This window comes from Episyrphus balteatus, chromosome 2 (genome assembly GCF_945859705.1).
Source record: "Episyrphus balteatus chromosome 2, idEpiBalt1.1, whole genome shotgun sequence".
Taxonomy (NCBI): domain Eukaryota; kingdom Metazoa; phylum Arthropoda; class Insecta; order Diptera; family Syrphidae; genus Episyrphus; species Episyrphus balteatus.
The window spans coordinates 6353259-6370932 of NC_079135.1; the positions used below are offsets into that span (position 1 = coordinate 6353259).

At 30.4% G+C, this 17674-nt stretch overlaps 1 protein-coding gene across 31 annotated transcripts in view; it reads right to left on the reverse strand.

Annotated features, from left to right (window-relative positions):
• The window catches only part of LOC129909002 (protein elav-like), a 353561-nt gene that overhangs the window by 78911 nt on the left and 256976 nt on the right, over nt 1-17674 (reverse strand). For 29 of the 31 annotated variants that reach the window (XM_055985894.1, XM_055985910.1, XM_055985911.1 and 26 more), the window contains 2 exons: nt 4418-4624; nt 1440-1844 (listed from right to left, as the gene is read on the reverse strand). In XM_055985894.1, coding sequence (XP_055841869.1) covers nt 1440-1844; nt 4418-4624 — 612 coding nt within the window. The remainder of the gene's footprint in view (nt 1-1439; nt 1845-4417; nt 4625-17674) is intronic. The other 2 variants (XM_055985912.1, XM_055985913.1) reach the window with 1 other exon arrangement.

A 17674-nucleotide genomic window follows, 5' to 3' on the forward strand; every position in this document is an offset into this window, starting at 1 on the left:
CAAGAACGAATACAATTTTTTTTTAGTTTCTATTCGCGCCTTATCGCAGGATTTTCTTATTGCATTCAATAAACACAAAGCTATTGCAATATTTACACTGGAGCTATAAAAAATTACCTTTCTAAATTTAATTCAAATTTATGAGAAAAAAAAAATCACAGAACACACCTTTACAATTTTCATTCTCTAAAAATAAATTAATACCCACACTCATAAATGCTTTTTTGAAATGTGAAAGACTCTTATTTTAAGTTCTCACTTAATATTTGTTGGTGCTCAAAATGACAACATTTAAATTTTTGTATATAAATTTGTAGATATTTATATAAAATTATGTAGAAAAAAAAAACATAAATTCGCAGTGCCAAATAGCATTATTATATATATTATTTTTGTTCATGCGCTTTTTTAAATTGCATTATACATTGCTTCTAAAAATGTTTATTAGAAAAATATTAATGTTTACTCTTTTTTTTTAAATCTTAATTAACAATTTACCATTTTTTTTTTTTTAATAATTAAACAAATTAAAATAAAAAACCAACCCTTAACCAAAATCAAACAATTTCAACATAAAAGACTTAAACTAATTTAATTGGTATAACATGCTGTTGCTTTTTTCAAAAAAAAAAAAATATTGAACTCGTCAAAAGAAAAATCAAAAAAGTTCTAAAAAATTCAATTTGTTTCGATTTTTTATTTGTTTATAGATACATCATGCTTTTCTTTGATTTTTTGCTTTATCCTTTAGTACGTTCTCAAAACTCAATGTATTTAAATAAATAAATAAAAAAAAACAGAAACAAAAATTGTAAGAAAACTTTAAAGCTATTTGTCCATCAGGACTCAGAGAGAAAGAAAAAAAAAACATAAACAGAAAAACTTTTTCTATTTATCGTAACACACAGAAAAAACTACATTCATTTGTCAAAAATCCTTTGGGGGAAGGACATTTTTTTTTTTTTTTTGATTCGATTTGCAACAAAATTTATACAAAAAAAGAAAAGGAGATGATGCAAACTTTTTCAGCAAAAATTTTATAAGTTTGGTAAACAAACAAGTTCAACAAACAAAACAAAAAAGAAAGAAATAAGCAAGTGAAGAAGAGAAAATGAAATAAAAATAAAAAAAAAACTTTTAACAAAACCAAAACAAAAAAAAAATTAAACAAATAAGAAAAACCAACAACTCTAAAGCAAATTACAAATCCCGCGACCAAAAAACAACGTGTGCAGTGTCCTTCGAACAATGAGAGGACATACTTTCCAAAAGAATGGATATAAAAACAAACAACAACAAAGATGCGTTGCAAGGAGCAAAATGTACAGGCCACACAAGACAAACGGTATTTGGTTGCTAAATTATTTTGAAATCATTCTTATTTTTGTTGGATTTGGTAGTAGTAGAATGGTAGTAGTAGAAGATTTGATGGGACTCACTATGCTGACAGATGGTTGATGCTGTTGTTGCTGCTGCTGCTGTTGTTGTTGTTGTTGCTGCTGCTGTTGCTGTTGCAATTGCTGCTGCACATTGGACGATTGTTGCTGTTGTTGGGAATCAATTCCATTTGAAATACTATTGGCAACCGAAAGTGGAAGAGTTAATGTGGTGGGCTGGGCCGATGATGGCACTGTTGAGGTCGCAGCAATATTGTTCAATTGCTGTTGCTGCTGTGGAGGGATTCCTAGAACTGATGTGGAACTATTATACTGTGATACTGATTGTTGTTGTTGTTGCTGCTGTTGCTGCTGCTGCTGTTGTTGCTGTTGCTGCTGTTGTTGCTGCTGCTGTTGCTGCTGCTGCTGCTGGTGGTGGTGCTGTTGTTGCTGTTGCTGCAGACTTGCCTGTTAAACAATACCAATGAAGGCAAACTCGTGTTTCAGAATAAATTTTATCTATTTAAAGGTTTTTTTTTGTTGTTGTTGAAGAAACACAAACTAAACATTTCTTATTTATTGGTAAATACCCAACACCAAATATGTGGTAATCTGATATTTTTATGAATTAACATGCATTTCGAACACTATACTTTTTTCAATTTCATATTTATTTACTTTCTTGCATGAGTGAGGTTTCAGTAATAAGCATTTTTTTTTTTGCGATAAGAGATCGCAGCAGGCGGCTTTGAAAAACAATTTGATCTGCTTACTATAGCTTGAATTGATTACAAATGTTAAGAGGTTACTGATAATATTCTGTGTGTGGGGTAGAACACATAAAGTACTTTCAAGCTATTTTACTCTGAATAAATTGATTGAAAACGTGGACATTTATATTTGTTGTGAAAAAAAAAACTCAAATGGAATCAGTAAGGCTACGTCAAATTAAACGTCTTCATTGATTTTAATAGCGTACTAATGTAATACTATATTTTTCATTCATTTGTAAAACTTATCTTTGACAAAACAGCAACTATTCTGTACTATTAAAATGTACTGATGAGACTTTGGTTCAGTAAAACAGTGTAAAACTGGAATAAAGTCTTCGAAAGTGCTTCGATTGCAACATCATATTTAATTTGAAACCCTTGCGTAGTATACTCTTACATACTTTAAAGTACTCTTAAGTACTCTAACGTACTCTTACGTAGACTAACTGACTTTGCGTATTAAATTGCAAAATGCTTATTTTTCATTTCATGCACAAGAACGGATCAATCCAACACTGATCTGTACTATTAAAACGTACTGATTGGTAAATGATTTTGGTTCAGTAAAAGAGTGTAAAATTGGAATAAATTCTTCGAAAGTGTTTCGATTGCAAGATCATATTTAATTTGTAACCCTTGCGTACTCTTACATACTTTAAAGTACTCTAACGTACTCTTATGTACTTTTACGAACTCTAAGTGACTTAACTGTTGCGTATCAAATTGCGAAATGCTTATTTATCATATCATGAAAGTCTTAAGTTGTACAAGAACACAATCCAACATATCATAGCACATATCATCATAGTAGAACTCATCATGAGCCATGAGTCATCACCAAGTTCGTTTGGAATACATTAATTTTCAGTTCAATTTATTTTAATGTTATTCTTTTGGTAAGAACGCTTTTTGGTCTTTGTTATTTTTTTATTTAGAAATAAATTTATTGTTTTTCTTGGTAAAACGTTCCCTGTGATGAATTGTCCTATGATGAACTGTGATGAATTGTCCTATCTATCCATCTATCTATTTCTTGATCAATGATTACTTGTGCAGTGATAAGTTGGGTTTAAACCACAATAATACTGAATGTTTCAAAAACAATATTCAGAGTTGCCAGGCGCTGAATTCAATCTGAAAATGTGAAGCTTTTTTTAAACAAATTGAAGAATCATCGAACTTTTTTCGATTTGGTTTTCTAAAATTGTATGGCTGGTAGAGAGTTTGAAGATAAAAATTCACTTACACTTGAACACGATTGATTAATTTAATTTGAAAGTACTTACACAAGTTAATCGAAAAAATTGAAAAATAATATGAATGAAAGACATGAAAGGTTATGTTTTTTTTTGTAACAATAACTGTATATGAATCAAACTATTTCTCGATGGTTAAATATGTTAAGCATCTTTCGCGAATACTTATAAATAAGATTACCAAAACCAAGTTGTTTTTTCTATTAGGTAATTCATTTTTTTTTTTCATACAAAAACCATGCAGTGAATTCATTCACAAAAAATTAAAAATAAATAATTAACAATCTTAAGCTTAATTTCAAATATAAATGTTTTCATCCTTTAAAAAATTATTATTCATAATTATTTTTTTTGTTTTAATATAAAATCTTTTTTTTTTCTACAATATTAAAAAACAGCCATAGTTTGTTTATATATTTCAAAACCATTCTCTTAAATTTCATCAAAAAAATACTTTTGTATATATTATTTTTGTAACCATCATTTGATGTTAAATTAGACACAAGATTATATAAATTTTATACAATTAATTAACACAAAAAAAAACAAAAATTAACCATCTATATCCCATATCGCATGCATTTTCTAGCGCTTTGTGTTTTTATATTTTTAATTTATTTTATTTTGTGCATTTCTCTTTTTTTTTCATAAAAAACATAAAACAAAAAATAACAAAAGAGAAAAATAATAAATCAACAAAGAAGGTTCAACCCAAATGTCCTTAATTTTAAATATTTTTCTTCCTTGAATATTAAACCTCCCCTTTATAAAAATTTATTAAACCAAAAATATTGAAAATTCAAACAAAAAAAAAAATATCCCCACATGGCATTAAAGTGTCCTTGACAACTTTAAAAACCTTTAACAAAAAAAAAAATAAAGTTCTCCAAAAACTTCATCATTGAAACACAAACAGAACAAAAAAAAAAAATAAAGTAAAACTTTCCGACTCTAAAACTAAAAAAAAAAAAAAAAAAAAGAGAATTGATAAAACTTTTACACAAATACTCACTTTTTTCTGCTGCATATATATCTGTGCGGCTGCTGCAGCTGATGACACAGGCGGCGGTGCACCATCTGGCTTCATTTGTGATGCCTGCTCAGCTTTGACGGCAGCCACTGCCATCGAAAGGCTATCAGCAGCTCCGACATTAGCTGGTGCCGGTGGATATCCTGTTGGGGCACCTGGATATGGGCCCACACCCGCCTGCACCATGTGCTGCAAAATAAATAAAAGAAAAATTGTTTTCCATTAGAATGAAACATACACCTGCAAATATGTGTAGTAAACGAGAATGAGGGGATGAGACGTCCGATGGGTGGCAAGTACAGGCAGCACAAAAGTATGCAAAGTATAACACTAATGCCATCGAGAGAAGTTTCGGCCACCAGATGGAGCTTATAAACTGACAGGATATGAAAATTTAATATAAATTTGTATGTCCTCTTATCGCTATTGAAACGGACCGTAACGGTAAAAAGGTTCACCCTGACTCCATCTCTGATATTGAAAATAGCCTAAGGCACTTTTGTACTTCATCTACCTACGTATACAATTCAAGCCGAGAGGGTTAGATTGGAAGGACGAACGACAGCTTCATGTGGATAGGTCTTCCAATTAATATATGACCGGGAGTATATTTGCACATACGAACATTTGTAAGTGCGTTTGTGCACAATTTTGATGGGAATTGGGTAGAAAACCCTCCAGGGAGTCTCTTTTCAACTTGATACCATGTTGCAGGAAAAAAAATGAAACTTCCTTGCTAACATGACATGGAGTGTCCGAAAACTAGACTTTAAGAGGCTTTTGTTGCTATTTTTTTTTGTTCTCCGTGTCAATAAGGGTTCTGTGTTGAATTTGACATGAAGCCAATAAGGGAAATAGGGATTTTTTTCATCTTATTCAAAAAATATAATATACTTATAGGAGATAACGAACTATTATTTGATCATTAGAGAATATTTTTCTGTGATTTTGAACAATGTTAATATCGAATGACTTTGCCTTGGAGGCGTTTTACCTTAATTGACACAAATTGGTCTTTCGATAATAAAATATCTCTCTCTCGACTGAATAAAACAAAAAAAAAATTGCGCACAAAATTATATATCAAAAAGAACTGAAGCGCTGAATTGATGGAAACATCAGATATTGAATAATGTTCGTATATATTTTTTTTCTTTAGTCTCTCTCATCTGAATAGTTGCTAGGCGACAATGTTGTCAGCCCGCGGCAGGAAATTCAATAAACGTAGAGTACCTTTCTCTATACATGAGGATGGGGAGGAAAAAAGAGGATTTTGCTCCTCATTTTTTTTGCTGCGTTAAATTGAATATGGCTTTGTTGAAAATTGTTGACATATTGAGGAGTAGGAAACATTGACGTCAAGTAAAAGAGAGGTTTACTTTAAATTTTTTTTAAAGGAAATCTGATCCTCATTTGAGAGAGGCAAAAATATTAAAAATTTGTACTTTATGAATATTTCTTGGAAATGCGTATGACATGGTGTTTTTATTCAGAGAGACAAATTTTTTAATATATTTTTTATATTTTATAAAGGATATATTGAAGGGAAATCACTTTTTTTCATGTCGCTGTTTTGTCATTTTTATGTTTTTACATATGTTATTTTTTTTTTATTGACATTATTGAAAGGGATTTAAGGAAAATTTGACACTAGTACTTTTTTGATGTTGTATGATCAATATTATATCAAATATTTCAACTAGATTTTTCTGCGGTTTAAAAGTAAAAGTAGTTGAATATCAACGCATGTTGAATTTTTATTGTAAGCAACAGTTTATAATGGCAAATTATGATCCAGATTAGTGAATTTAAGCTTTAAAAGCCCGCTGAATTCCAATAAGCGTAAAAAGTTTTGAATAATTTTGAGTTATTTCCAAAAAAATCAACGAAAGATTAGAAATTATTTGTATGCATCAGTTTTTGGTATGGTTTGGACCCTTTAAGATCGCTGAATGCAAGTCTAAAAATTTGCCGAATGATAGTAGGGCATCAAAATATTTTGTAAGCATCAGTTTTAATGGACTATTTGATCGGTTTTGTTACTAAAAAAATTTATTGTATCTGAAATAAACCAAAGAAATCCGCTGAATACCAGCTAAAAGTCAATATGATTTTGTAAGCACTTGGCTTTTGTGACAAAGAATGAATATTATACTATATAGAAACAATGAACTATGAGGTATATTTTCTTCAATGACTTAATTATCGATTATTCAATATGGATTTATTATGAAAAATTGTAACACCTATTGGAATGGCCTTTAACAAACAAATCAAAAACAATTTATGCATTTTTTTTTTCTATTTCAAATATATCGTAGCACGCATCACAACTCATCATCAATCAATTTAAATTGTTTATGCCACACACGCAGTACATAAGCAAATTATAATTGGAAACAATATTAATGCATAATTAGCGTATAACCTTATGCTAATTAAAATTAATCAACCACACAATTTCTCAATTAAAACTACGTCAATTCATATCTTCAAACATACACACACTTATATCTATTTTGTATCTATATTATACTTAAGCTCGCATCTTTTCTGTAAATTAAACTGAGTATGCACATATTTATGTAAGATACTTCCCCATAACAATTTACTTGCGAAATGAGGTTAATTTTAATTCAAAATTGTTACAATTTTTTTCTTAATTAACTGTGAACAAAATTTTAAGTCGAATTTTGATGACATTTTGTGCATATTTTACACTTTTGTTTACGATTCACATTTTCTGCTCATTACTTTTAATCCCGGTTTATTCCAGTTTCATAATCCAGCAAGTCCTAAAAACTGAAAGCGCATTAAAATAGAATATTAAATAAAATTTAATATTTCTTTTCTCAATTATTTATGCATAAACATAAAATGAAAATTTATTGCGAAATTTTATTCCTCTCGTTGACGTAACTGTCATTCGAAAATATGCATCAATTTAAGGAGGTAGATAAAATATAAATATAATTTTGACGAAGAAATATCCTTCGTTAATAAGGTTATTTATTCAATCCCATGCTGGTAACAATGTTGTTGTTCCGAGTGAAAATGAAGAAAAAAGAACAACAATAACAAGAAAAGTTGTGACCGGCAAGGACGAATAAATTGTATTTGCATATTGAAGCAACATCAGCGAGTTTCCTGAACTGACTTATATAAAATATGAAAAAAAAAAAAAACTGATGGGAATATTTATAAACTTTCTTGGGGTCTTAAAAGTTTTTAATTAATGTAAAATAAACTCACAGAGAGATAGAAAGAGACAGAGTGAGAGAGAAAAAGAAAAATTTCGATTAAAACAACACTGACTAAATTAATTATGCAAAATGTTTTTAATTGAAAGTGGTTACAAGAAGAGACTTATTCCATGATACCAGCCTACCTAAGCCGAGAAAGAGTTGAATTAAATATTCTTTATTGAACATTATCATAAGTTTTAGGCCACAATTACCATGACCAGTTGTGAATACAAATTTTCCACTGATTAAGCGTTTCTAGGGAATATTTGTCCTTTAGGGATTTTGCAAATAAGCAAAAGTTGCGAGATTAACGAGGAATGATAGAAATTTTCAACTCAAGCTCTCAAGAGTATACAAACAATATTGCATTTCTTAAGTTTTGACTTTGTTAATTTATTTGATTGTTTGTTTTGTCTGAGCAAGGTGAAGGCGGAAAAGTTTTGATTTTGTATCAATATACTTTAGTCTTATTATCCACAATGTTTTGTTAATTGGAATTCAGCAGGCTTTAAAAGCTAAAATTCATAAATTTGGCAAATAATTTGAAATAGAAATATGTTGCTTACAAAAAATTTCAACTGGCAGTTTTTTTTCCAAACCTGTGTTTTCTGAGACTTAACCGAAATCATAGTAGCTGAATACCAGCAATGAAAAATTTTGTAAGCAACAGTATTCTATTGTAAATCATTAGCCAAATTTATAAATTTTAACTTTTAAAGCCCGCTGAATTCCAATAAGCGTGAAAATGAATTTAGGCGACATGCTCTTAAAGTAAAGTATAACAGTTTTGAGTGAGTTATTTTCATTTAAAAGTGTGAAAACGAAGTGAAAACAAACAAAAAACCATTAAAAGAATATAAATAATTTGTAAGCATTAGTCCTTGCCATGTTATTATAACTAAATTGCAATAATTTGGATATCAAAAGTGTGCTGAATGAAGCAAAGTGTTAAATATTTTTGTAAGCATTGTGTTTTCTATAGCAAATCATCAATCAAATGAACTTTTTTGTTGAATTTTAGTTGCGTAAACCGACTGAATATCAGTACAGTGTTCTATATCATTTAAGTAAGGTAGTTTCGAAAGATTTTCAAAGTTATTTTAATCCAAGAAAAATATTTAAAGTATTATTTTAATTATCAGGGGTGAATTCGATTTACAAATGAGTGAATTTGATTTGCAAAGGAGTACATTTCTAATCAACTACTCAGTTATTTCTTCCCGTGTACATTGTACAATTGAAATATATTACAAAAATAGAACCAACAAACCTCAACAAGAAGAATTCAGTTGGAATTTTAAAATATACAATTTTAAAATGTCAATATATCACAGAATCATGATAATACTCTCCAAACATGTCCGTCGAATGATGAAGAACAAAAACGAATAATTTCAAACCAAAAATTCTCAATTATTTATGCGCATTGAAATGAGGTTGATTTGAGGTAAAATTATTTTAGAATGTTTTGGTGGGTGTGAGGAGAATCGTTCCATACAGACGACACAAAACATATACGATTGTGGTGTAAGCAAAAATTCAAATGAGCTACTTTCAAAACAGACACTTTTATCTATGGATACACTATCCTTGATGATATTCTGACTGACTGACAGACATGGTTTTCATATACATACAGAAGCCTTTTCTATCTCTACCATGTCTGCTGGGATTAACACAAAACTGCCCTTGAAAAAGACAAAAACATCGACTGGTAGCTTTAGATAAAAACCGACTGCAAAAAAAAACTGGCCTCCTCCCACCATCATCCAACCACATTCTCTTCTGTGTACTCGTTCTCTCTTTAGCTTAATTAACTTTCATTATTCATGGTCCTTCATAAGCGCTGACTGCTGCTAGGACTAGGACCGGAAAGCGAACATTATCCTTTCGAGAGCACCAAATGTTTTGTATCTAATTTTGTTGCCGTTTCTTTTTTTGTTTTTGTTGTTTTTCTGTTTTTGAAAAGAGGGAGTAAGTAATTAATTACATTCTGATGGAAAGCTTTTTGCATTTCAGTTTTATTATGTTTTTTTTTTTTTTTTTTTGCTGCCCTTGCTTGCTTGGTGAGTGGAAATAAGTCTCGTTTCAACATAACCGCAGGAGCACAGCTGATAACAAAACGAAGAACTTCTCTAAATTAGGATTTATATCTTTTTCTGTGTGTTATGTTAAATGTTGAAAGCAAGAGCAAAGGTTTTGTAAGATAAAATTACCATAAAGAGCTCTGGTTGAAGGTCGTTATAAAATATAACAGTGTACATGATACTCTCAGCAAATTAAGAAAATTTGAGTTTTAAATAACATGGAGTTGGAAAGAAAGATGTGTTTCGGGTGGGACAAGAAATAATGGAGAAAAAAAAAAACTCATGATTTAGTGGTAAGGGCGTGTTTAACTTTTTTAAGGGAAAGACCTTTTATTTACATTTTGATATTTAAATGATTTTGGTTAAGTAATTTATTATTATTACTGAAATATGTGTGCCTTGAAAATGGAAAATGGGTGCCAGTACTAATTCTTACATCAATAACTTTTTTAAGTGCTAAATTCCAGCCAACTTCCTTTTTTTTGCATATGACTGATAAGAGAATATTTCGTCCAAAAAGAGTGCTTACAAAATTTTATTTACTTTTGGCTGACATTCAGCAGGTTTTTGGTTTATTTTGTAAAAAATAAAACCTTCTGAAAAGTAGGTACCATAACATACAGAATGAACTGATGTTCTTTGGGAATTCAAGATTAATGCTTACATTGTTGTTTGATATCTTGTTGTAATTCAGCAGATATTCAGTAAAATTTGAATTTTTTAACAATTTCTGTATAGACAAAACCAAATTATCTTAGAAATTAGAACAAACAGGTTAATCTGACTAATGCTTACAATTTATTAACAATTGATTGTAATTCAGCGAATTTAAAACATACAAATTTGCAACAATAAATAATAACTTTTTATATAATAATTACTCAAATAATAAATTAACGGTCATGACATTCAGCAAACTTAAGATATTCAAGAAAATTGACGCTTAAAAATTATTTTTATTCCTTGTGTGATATAAATAAACTTAAATTACTCCCTCACATAATGTCAAAGAAAGAGTACCACAAGAATGCTTGTTTGGACCTTTACTTGATATTTAAAGACATTTTCAATATAACCAGAAAAGAAAATTCAATAAAGGAGTAATTGATTGTAAAATAGCAATTCCTTTTTGTTGGAAGTAAATCAACCAATTCCCAATAAAAACACACCCTCATAAGAATTCCATATATGCATCCCACAAAAGTAAGAAACATTTTCAAATGTAAAAGCAAAAATTTCACCACCTTGCCACCATTCTGACACTGACATTGCTGTTTCATTTATTTACTTTTTGAAAAACAAGAAACAGACAGACAGTCAGATATCGACAGAGATCTACTTTATACAACACTGCTGACAAAGGCAGAAGAAGAGTAAGAAGAAAATTTTGTAAAATTGTCTGTGGTTTGAAGTTGAAAATACCCCAAAAGTCCCCCGCAAAAAAGAAAACCACCCACAATCCACAATCACCACAGAACCCCCTAACAACCAAAACAACATTCCAACTTTGGTGTGTTCTTTCAACAGCAGCAACGGTTCATCTCAAAAATGTTGTTTACAGAAGTTTCCATCAAACGATTTGAAATTAATACAAGAACGATATAGAACGATGCAGAGATAAAGATACAGATAACCAGATGAGACGATGTAATGGTTGTTGTGCAATTGGTTTGGCATTGCTTACAACGGTAACGGTGCGGTGGCGGCAATAGCGGCGGCGTCTAGAAATATCTTAATTTTGTGAATTGAATTAATTACGTGATCGTTTATCACCTTCACACACAGAAAACAACAACACCCATATCGAAATATCTTTATCTGCATTGTTTTTTTTTTTCTGCGATGCATTCTGCACATTTTCAAAAGTATCTAAAGTCTCGAGTCTCGACTCGATGCAAAAGTGTGCATCTCTCGACTGCATATATTGTTATGATATTCGATTTTTTTTGGTTTGGTGTGATGGTACTTTTGCCTTTGGTTTAATTAAAAATAGTTTGCCAAGGGTTTTGTATTGTGTGTGATGCTGATGGTGGTACTCGTAATGGTAATGGTTCTTTGGCTTATAGTCTCTGGCAAATGGTATGTGTGTGCGGTCGGTTAGGTGCAAATGCAATTTTAAAACATCGACAATGACGATGTCGACTACTACGAGCTTATAGCAATAAGAGAACCAGCATTGCAGTTAGGAAGTGTAGTTAATTGAATTTTCGTTGTATTTTTTTTTGTTTGTTTGTGTTTTTGAAAATAAGAATTAAATTCTCTTGGTCGATATCATTATGCTTTGGAATGTGTGTTAAATGTGTTTCTGTTTGTTTCAATTAGAAATTGAACTCTTAGGAGGTTCTTGAGATTGAGTGGTTGGTTCTGTTGGCCTTGTTTTTGGTTGGATATTTTAGTTGAAGTGTTTAGTTTTTGATGGTTTTCAAAAAGATATCAAATATATATTTTAAAAGAATTCTTCATAATATTCGACTGCTTTAGCATTTTTTTAGAGTTTGTTATCATATTGCATTTTTAAGGTACATACACTAAACATTACCCAAATTGTCGTTTTCTGCTCAATTCCTACTTGTCAACTAATTGTCTATCTACGGTAATGTGTCGTTAAATCCCAAATAACGGTATTTTCGTATTCGAAGTTAATTTCACATTAAGATATTTAAAAATCTTAAAACATACCTATCCCAAAATCACCCTTAACTAGAAATAATATTAAATTTAATGAAAAATTCAATACAAAATTAGGTCACTCAAAATGATGAGAATCACAAAGAACGAATATTTCATATTGACGAGTATATAAGTAGATAATTGACTCGATCAAAGTTTTAGGATGGGTGGACAACTAAAAATATTATTTCCATTTGAAATGAATCGATAAAAGCATGAAGATTTTACTTCGCCGAAAATAGAGTTTTAAAATGAGCTGCTAAATTTTTAGGGGTTTCTGTTACTTCCCGTTCCACTTGTACATTACGCCTCTGGCTTATGGTGTCTTAAAATTCTAAATGTTACTTGCCACCTTTTGATCACATTTTCATTTGAGCATGAAGTTATTACGAGAACTTCATAGAACTTACCTGGAAAGAGAGAAAAAAAAATTGGTTATTACAAAGATCAAAACGATTTTTGAAGAAATTGAATATTACTAAAAGTCCTATGAATTAGAACCTTGAAGAAAGTCATAAATGGCAGACAAATGGTTTAAAAATTTCTAAGTTTTGGACAGAATTTTTTTTGTTGGTATTATTACTTTTTGAGGAGACCAATGAACTATTTGATTATTCCAATTTATTAAACTTTTTTTTCATTACTTCCTAAATAACTAATTTACCACTGAAATTTCCGCTCGTTAAACAAAATTGAATCCAAATGAACTCATATTAATAGACCCAAAACCCAAACTATCACTTATAAAACGTCAAAATACCCATTTTCTTACTTCAATCAATCTTTTATTGCACAGCAACAACAACAACAACAAAAATCAATCCACCGTCTCTATTATTACAGTATTTCGTCAAAATATCATTTTAATAAAACCTCTTTTTCGTTACTTAGCTTATTTTTATTCAAATAAATATTTTATACATAACTCATGTAACACTTCAATTGACTGACTTTGATATTTAATAACCTTACAATAGGCGTGACTAACTTGCCTAAATCATCATCATCATCATCGCACAGTCCTCCTCTAATAAAACGTTAGAAGCTATTATTCAAATTTGGTTTCCTTCCTTTTCCGTCTAATTTATCAACACGCAAAGATATCCTTTTTGACTTAAGTAAAAAAGAAAACAAAGAACAATATTCCTTTGGGTGTGTGTGTGTGTTAACTTTCTTTAGCGAAAATTGAAATAGGAAAAATCAAATAAGCAGAAAATCTCATAAGAAAATATTCAAACAAAATACCGGATTAAAAAAAATTCGTTCGCTTTGGCACGTGACCTAATGCCTGAGTGACTATTAAAAAACCCAAAGAAAAACACAAAGCAATTAGAAGTCCAATCACAATTTTATAGGTGAAGTAACAAACATAACAGTATGCCAGTTTTGTTGCCAATGGTGTAACACATTAAAGAAATGAAAAATATTTTGACTTTTGCGCCAAAGAAACAGAAAAAAAAAATAACAAAAAAAAAAGTGAAACTAATTGCATCACTTTTAGGCACTGACATAAATGGCACACCATGGCAACCCATAATTATTTTGACATTCCAATTGCCTTCATCGTCAACGTATGATATCGTAGTCGTCTCTCATTGATTTCCAAGTCGTAACCATCATGAAAAGTCACCACACAAATGACTCGTTCGATATTTAGACAAAATAAATTCTGTAATTCACGGCACGTATGCATGTTTAAAAAAGTTAGCGACGATTTGGCTTAATTATTCCATCCATACAAACAACAACCATCCATATCTGAAGACTTAAAATATTCTCTTAACGTCATATTTGGAGCCCAGATAATACCTCCCAGACAACTCACCACATTGTACGATAAACTTTTTGTGATATTTTTTTCTCTTCTTACTTTCGACTAAAAAGGGTTAAACTAAGACCTTAAACAAAAAGTTTTACAAATATCATTTTTTGATACTCTCATCACACAACACGTCTCCAGTCTCCACACATGAGTTTCTTTTTTAATTCAATAAACTTATTTAGTGCGGTTTTTCGAGAGGGAAAGGGTTTGGGATTATATTTCGAAAACTCTATCCGAGTTTTATTATGGAAAAACTTTTTAATGCACTTTCCCTTGACTCGACTTTGTTTTGTGGGTTTTTGGGGTAAATTTTCAAAAAAAAAAAAAAAAATAAATAAAATTCGCAACTCAAATGAATATTCGAGTAGAGGAGGTATTAAAATAATTTTGTGGGCAGTAAACTCGTTCTCGTCATCATGTCTACATCGTCCTTGTGTGGTAGTTCTCCAATTTTAAAAACATTTCCAATATTCGAATCGATTTAATTGATTAATTAAAAACTTTGACTATTTTCCAGAGAGATGAAATTGATGGGACACGATTTCTATTTGTGGTAAAAAGGATATAGAAAGAGAGAGGGAATTTTAACTAATTCACAAAATGAATGCGGCAAAAAGTTGAAACGGAATTGAAATTTTATAATTGCAATCCTGGGTAAATAGTTAGTTTTTCTGTTATTTTTTTTTTTTTTTTTTGCAAACGACTTTGAAACTAATACCAAAGTTTATGCGCATTTTAAATGGTTTTTATGGTAAAATGATTGAAGAGATGGTTGGTTGTTGTGAATTTTTAAAAGAGATTGAAAGCTTTTTTAACTAGAAAATATTTTTGTTTTAACAAATGGAATCTATTAAAGAAATTGTTTCAGAAATGAAATAAAAGTTTCGTCAAATAAATTTTTATGAGTTTTTAAGATTTTCAAAAGGACAACAAGAAGAGGAAAGATTTTTAATTGAAGTAGATTGTTTCTTTTTTTAACATTTTACATGATAAGCTTGAAGTAGAATGAAAAGTTATAACAAGTAGAAAAACAAAAACATTTTATGTGTCGTTATATCCCAGATAACGGTATTTTTGGTCTCGAAATCAACTTCACACTAAGATATTTAAAAAGCTTAAAACATAATTTGGTCATAGTCCTTAAATCAGCCTTAACTAGAAATATAATTCAATTTTACAAAAAAAATCAATACTAAATTAGGTCACTCAATGTGATGAGAATCACAAAGAACGAACATTTCATATGTGAGCAATTGACTCAATACAAGTTTCAAATTGGGTGAATATTAGGTAAATTCATAAAAATAAAGAAATAACGAACACAATACATTTCAAAATTTTTTTTAATGCAATGCGGTTTTTAAATTTTACTGGATTATTAAAAAAAAAAACATTAAAAATAAACAAAACAAATCAATTTAAATTTCGTGTCATATTTCAAAAATTCCTAACGAAGTATAAACATTTCTCCATCTTACTAGATAGCGCTTAAAATTATTATCAATCTTCGTACATTTTGTTTTTTTTTAGTGACACTCAAATGAATGCCCAAAAGCAACAATTTACATATAGCTCTAAATCGAAACTAAACTAACCTCACTTTGAATTTATAAAGTACTCGTATAAGAGGATCCAGCACTCAGCGTGTATATCGACCTCCGCCGCCATGTTGTTAATGAATTAATGAAACGAGCGTAGGGAAATAGAAGAAGACTACGACGAAACTCAGAGTTCGTTCCTATATTCCAATACATGCGATACGGCTGATGTGACATTCCATTTTCACTGCTCATCATTTTCATCATCATAGCCAAGGCAATCTAGTGTTCAGAGAAGTAGTAGTTTAGCAATGGCACACGGGACCCACATGAACCAATTTAGACCGGAAACATTCAATTGGCGTGAATAAAGCTTTCATCTGTTTTCTGTCTGTCTGTATGTTTGTTGTTGAACGGTAACACTACATGCTACATGCTACTACCACACTAATAAACAGATCTTCCTCTTCCCCTCTGAAACCACCTTCAAACCTTAAGCTCTTATAGAGGATTGAGGATAGTGTATTCTATCTACATATTCGTCGTCTACTCTGGATAGTTATTTGGATGTTTGCCTCTTGAGGGTACCACGAAAGTGGATAACCGATGGAGATTGAGCTCTATCTATGTGACAACGACCGACGCACGGTCCCGCCCGACATGACACAAGTTCTATAATACTTCTGTTCTGAGAATATTTATGTCTACATATACAACAAGCATATAACCAGGCCAGATATCTAACTAGAATGCCTGAATGAGCTATATGATTGAAATAGTGCTACTTGTTGGAATTATAAGCTCTTCCATTCCATCATCGTTCTGAAATGTTTCTGTGAAGTTGATTTTCATCTTCTAATGGTTTAATTAGTTTTCATGTGATGACATCTCAAGTTTTAAGGTTTTCTACTAGTATAAAATGTTATATGCGATGGATCGATCGAGGATGGTGTTGTTGTTAGGAGGGTTGGAGGTGAAATTTTGAGTATGACATAAGAAATTTTGTTGTGCAATCGTAAGCTTTGATAAAATTTTGCTTCCATTTTCACTCTGCAAGAGAAATGAGGGGATGGGGTAAGGGTGTTTGATTGAATTTGACGCACGTGCTTTCGACGATGCAATAGAAGTAAATATATTTATGTATAACAAGAAGGCTGCAACAGACTGATTGACGCTCTCTCTAGAGGACTTCTTCTAAGTGCAATTAATTTCCTATAAATTAGAAGGAGGTGCAGTGGAATGGGTGTGGAAGTTATTGAAAGATGCACGTTTTTGTAAGTTTTCGCAATTTATCGACTAAGAATTATATTAGAGGAATTGCATGTGATGGCATTTCTCCGGTATTTTCATAATTAAGAAAAAGTTTTATTGGAAATTTCATTCCGATGAGCTTGTTAAAGTTTTTTTTTTTACATTTTCAAAGTCGTTCAAAGAAAATCCAATTTGTTTTTTTAAATATATTTAGACGATGTAATTTGATTATTTAAACGAAGATTCTTTTAACTTAAAGTAAAGTTACGAAAAATAAAATATAACATTACATATTCTGGACCATAACAAATATTTTAAGACCCCAATCCAAAAATGTAATTAGAACTCTCAGTAATATTTGACGAAACTAAACAACAATCAAGGTCAAAGGTACTATTTTGGTGCATAACTTCCTTTTTGTTATTGTGTAGTTTCATTTTTCTACGTACGGTCCTAATTTCCGATGCGAAAACATTAAATTTTTTAAATGGTATAATGCTCCTAGTATTAAAATCAAACTCAAAACAATTTTAATTGATTTTGTGATTTGTAAAGTTCTTCAACCTGATTTTCACTTTGAGGACTCATTAGGGTCTTTTTTTTTCTGTGTCTAGATTTCAATTTTC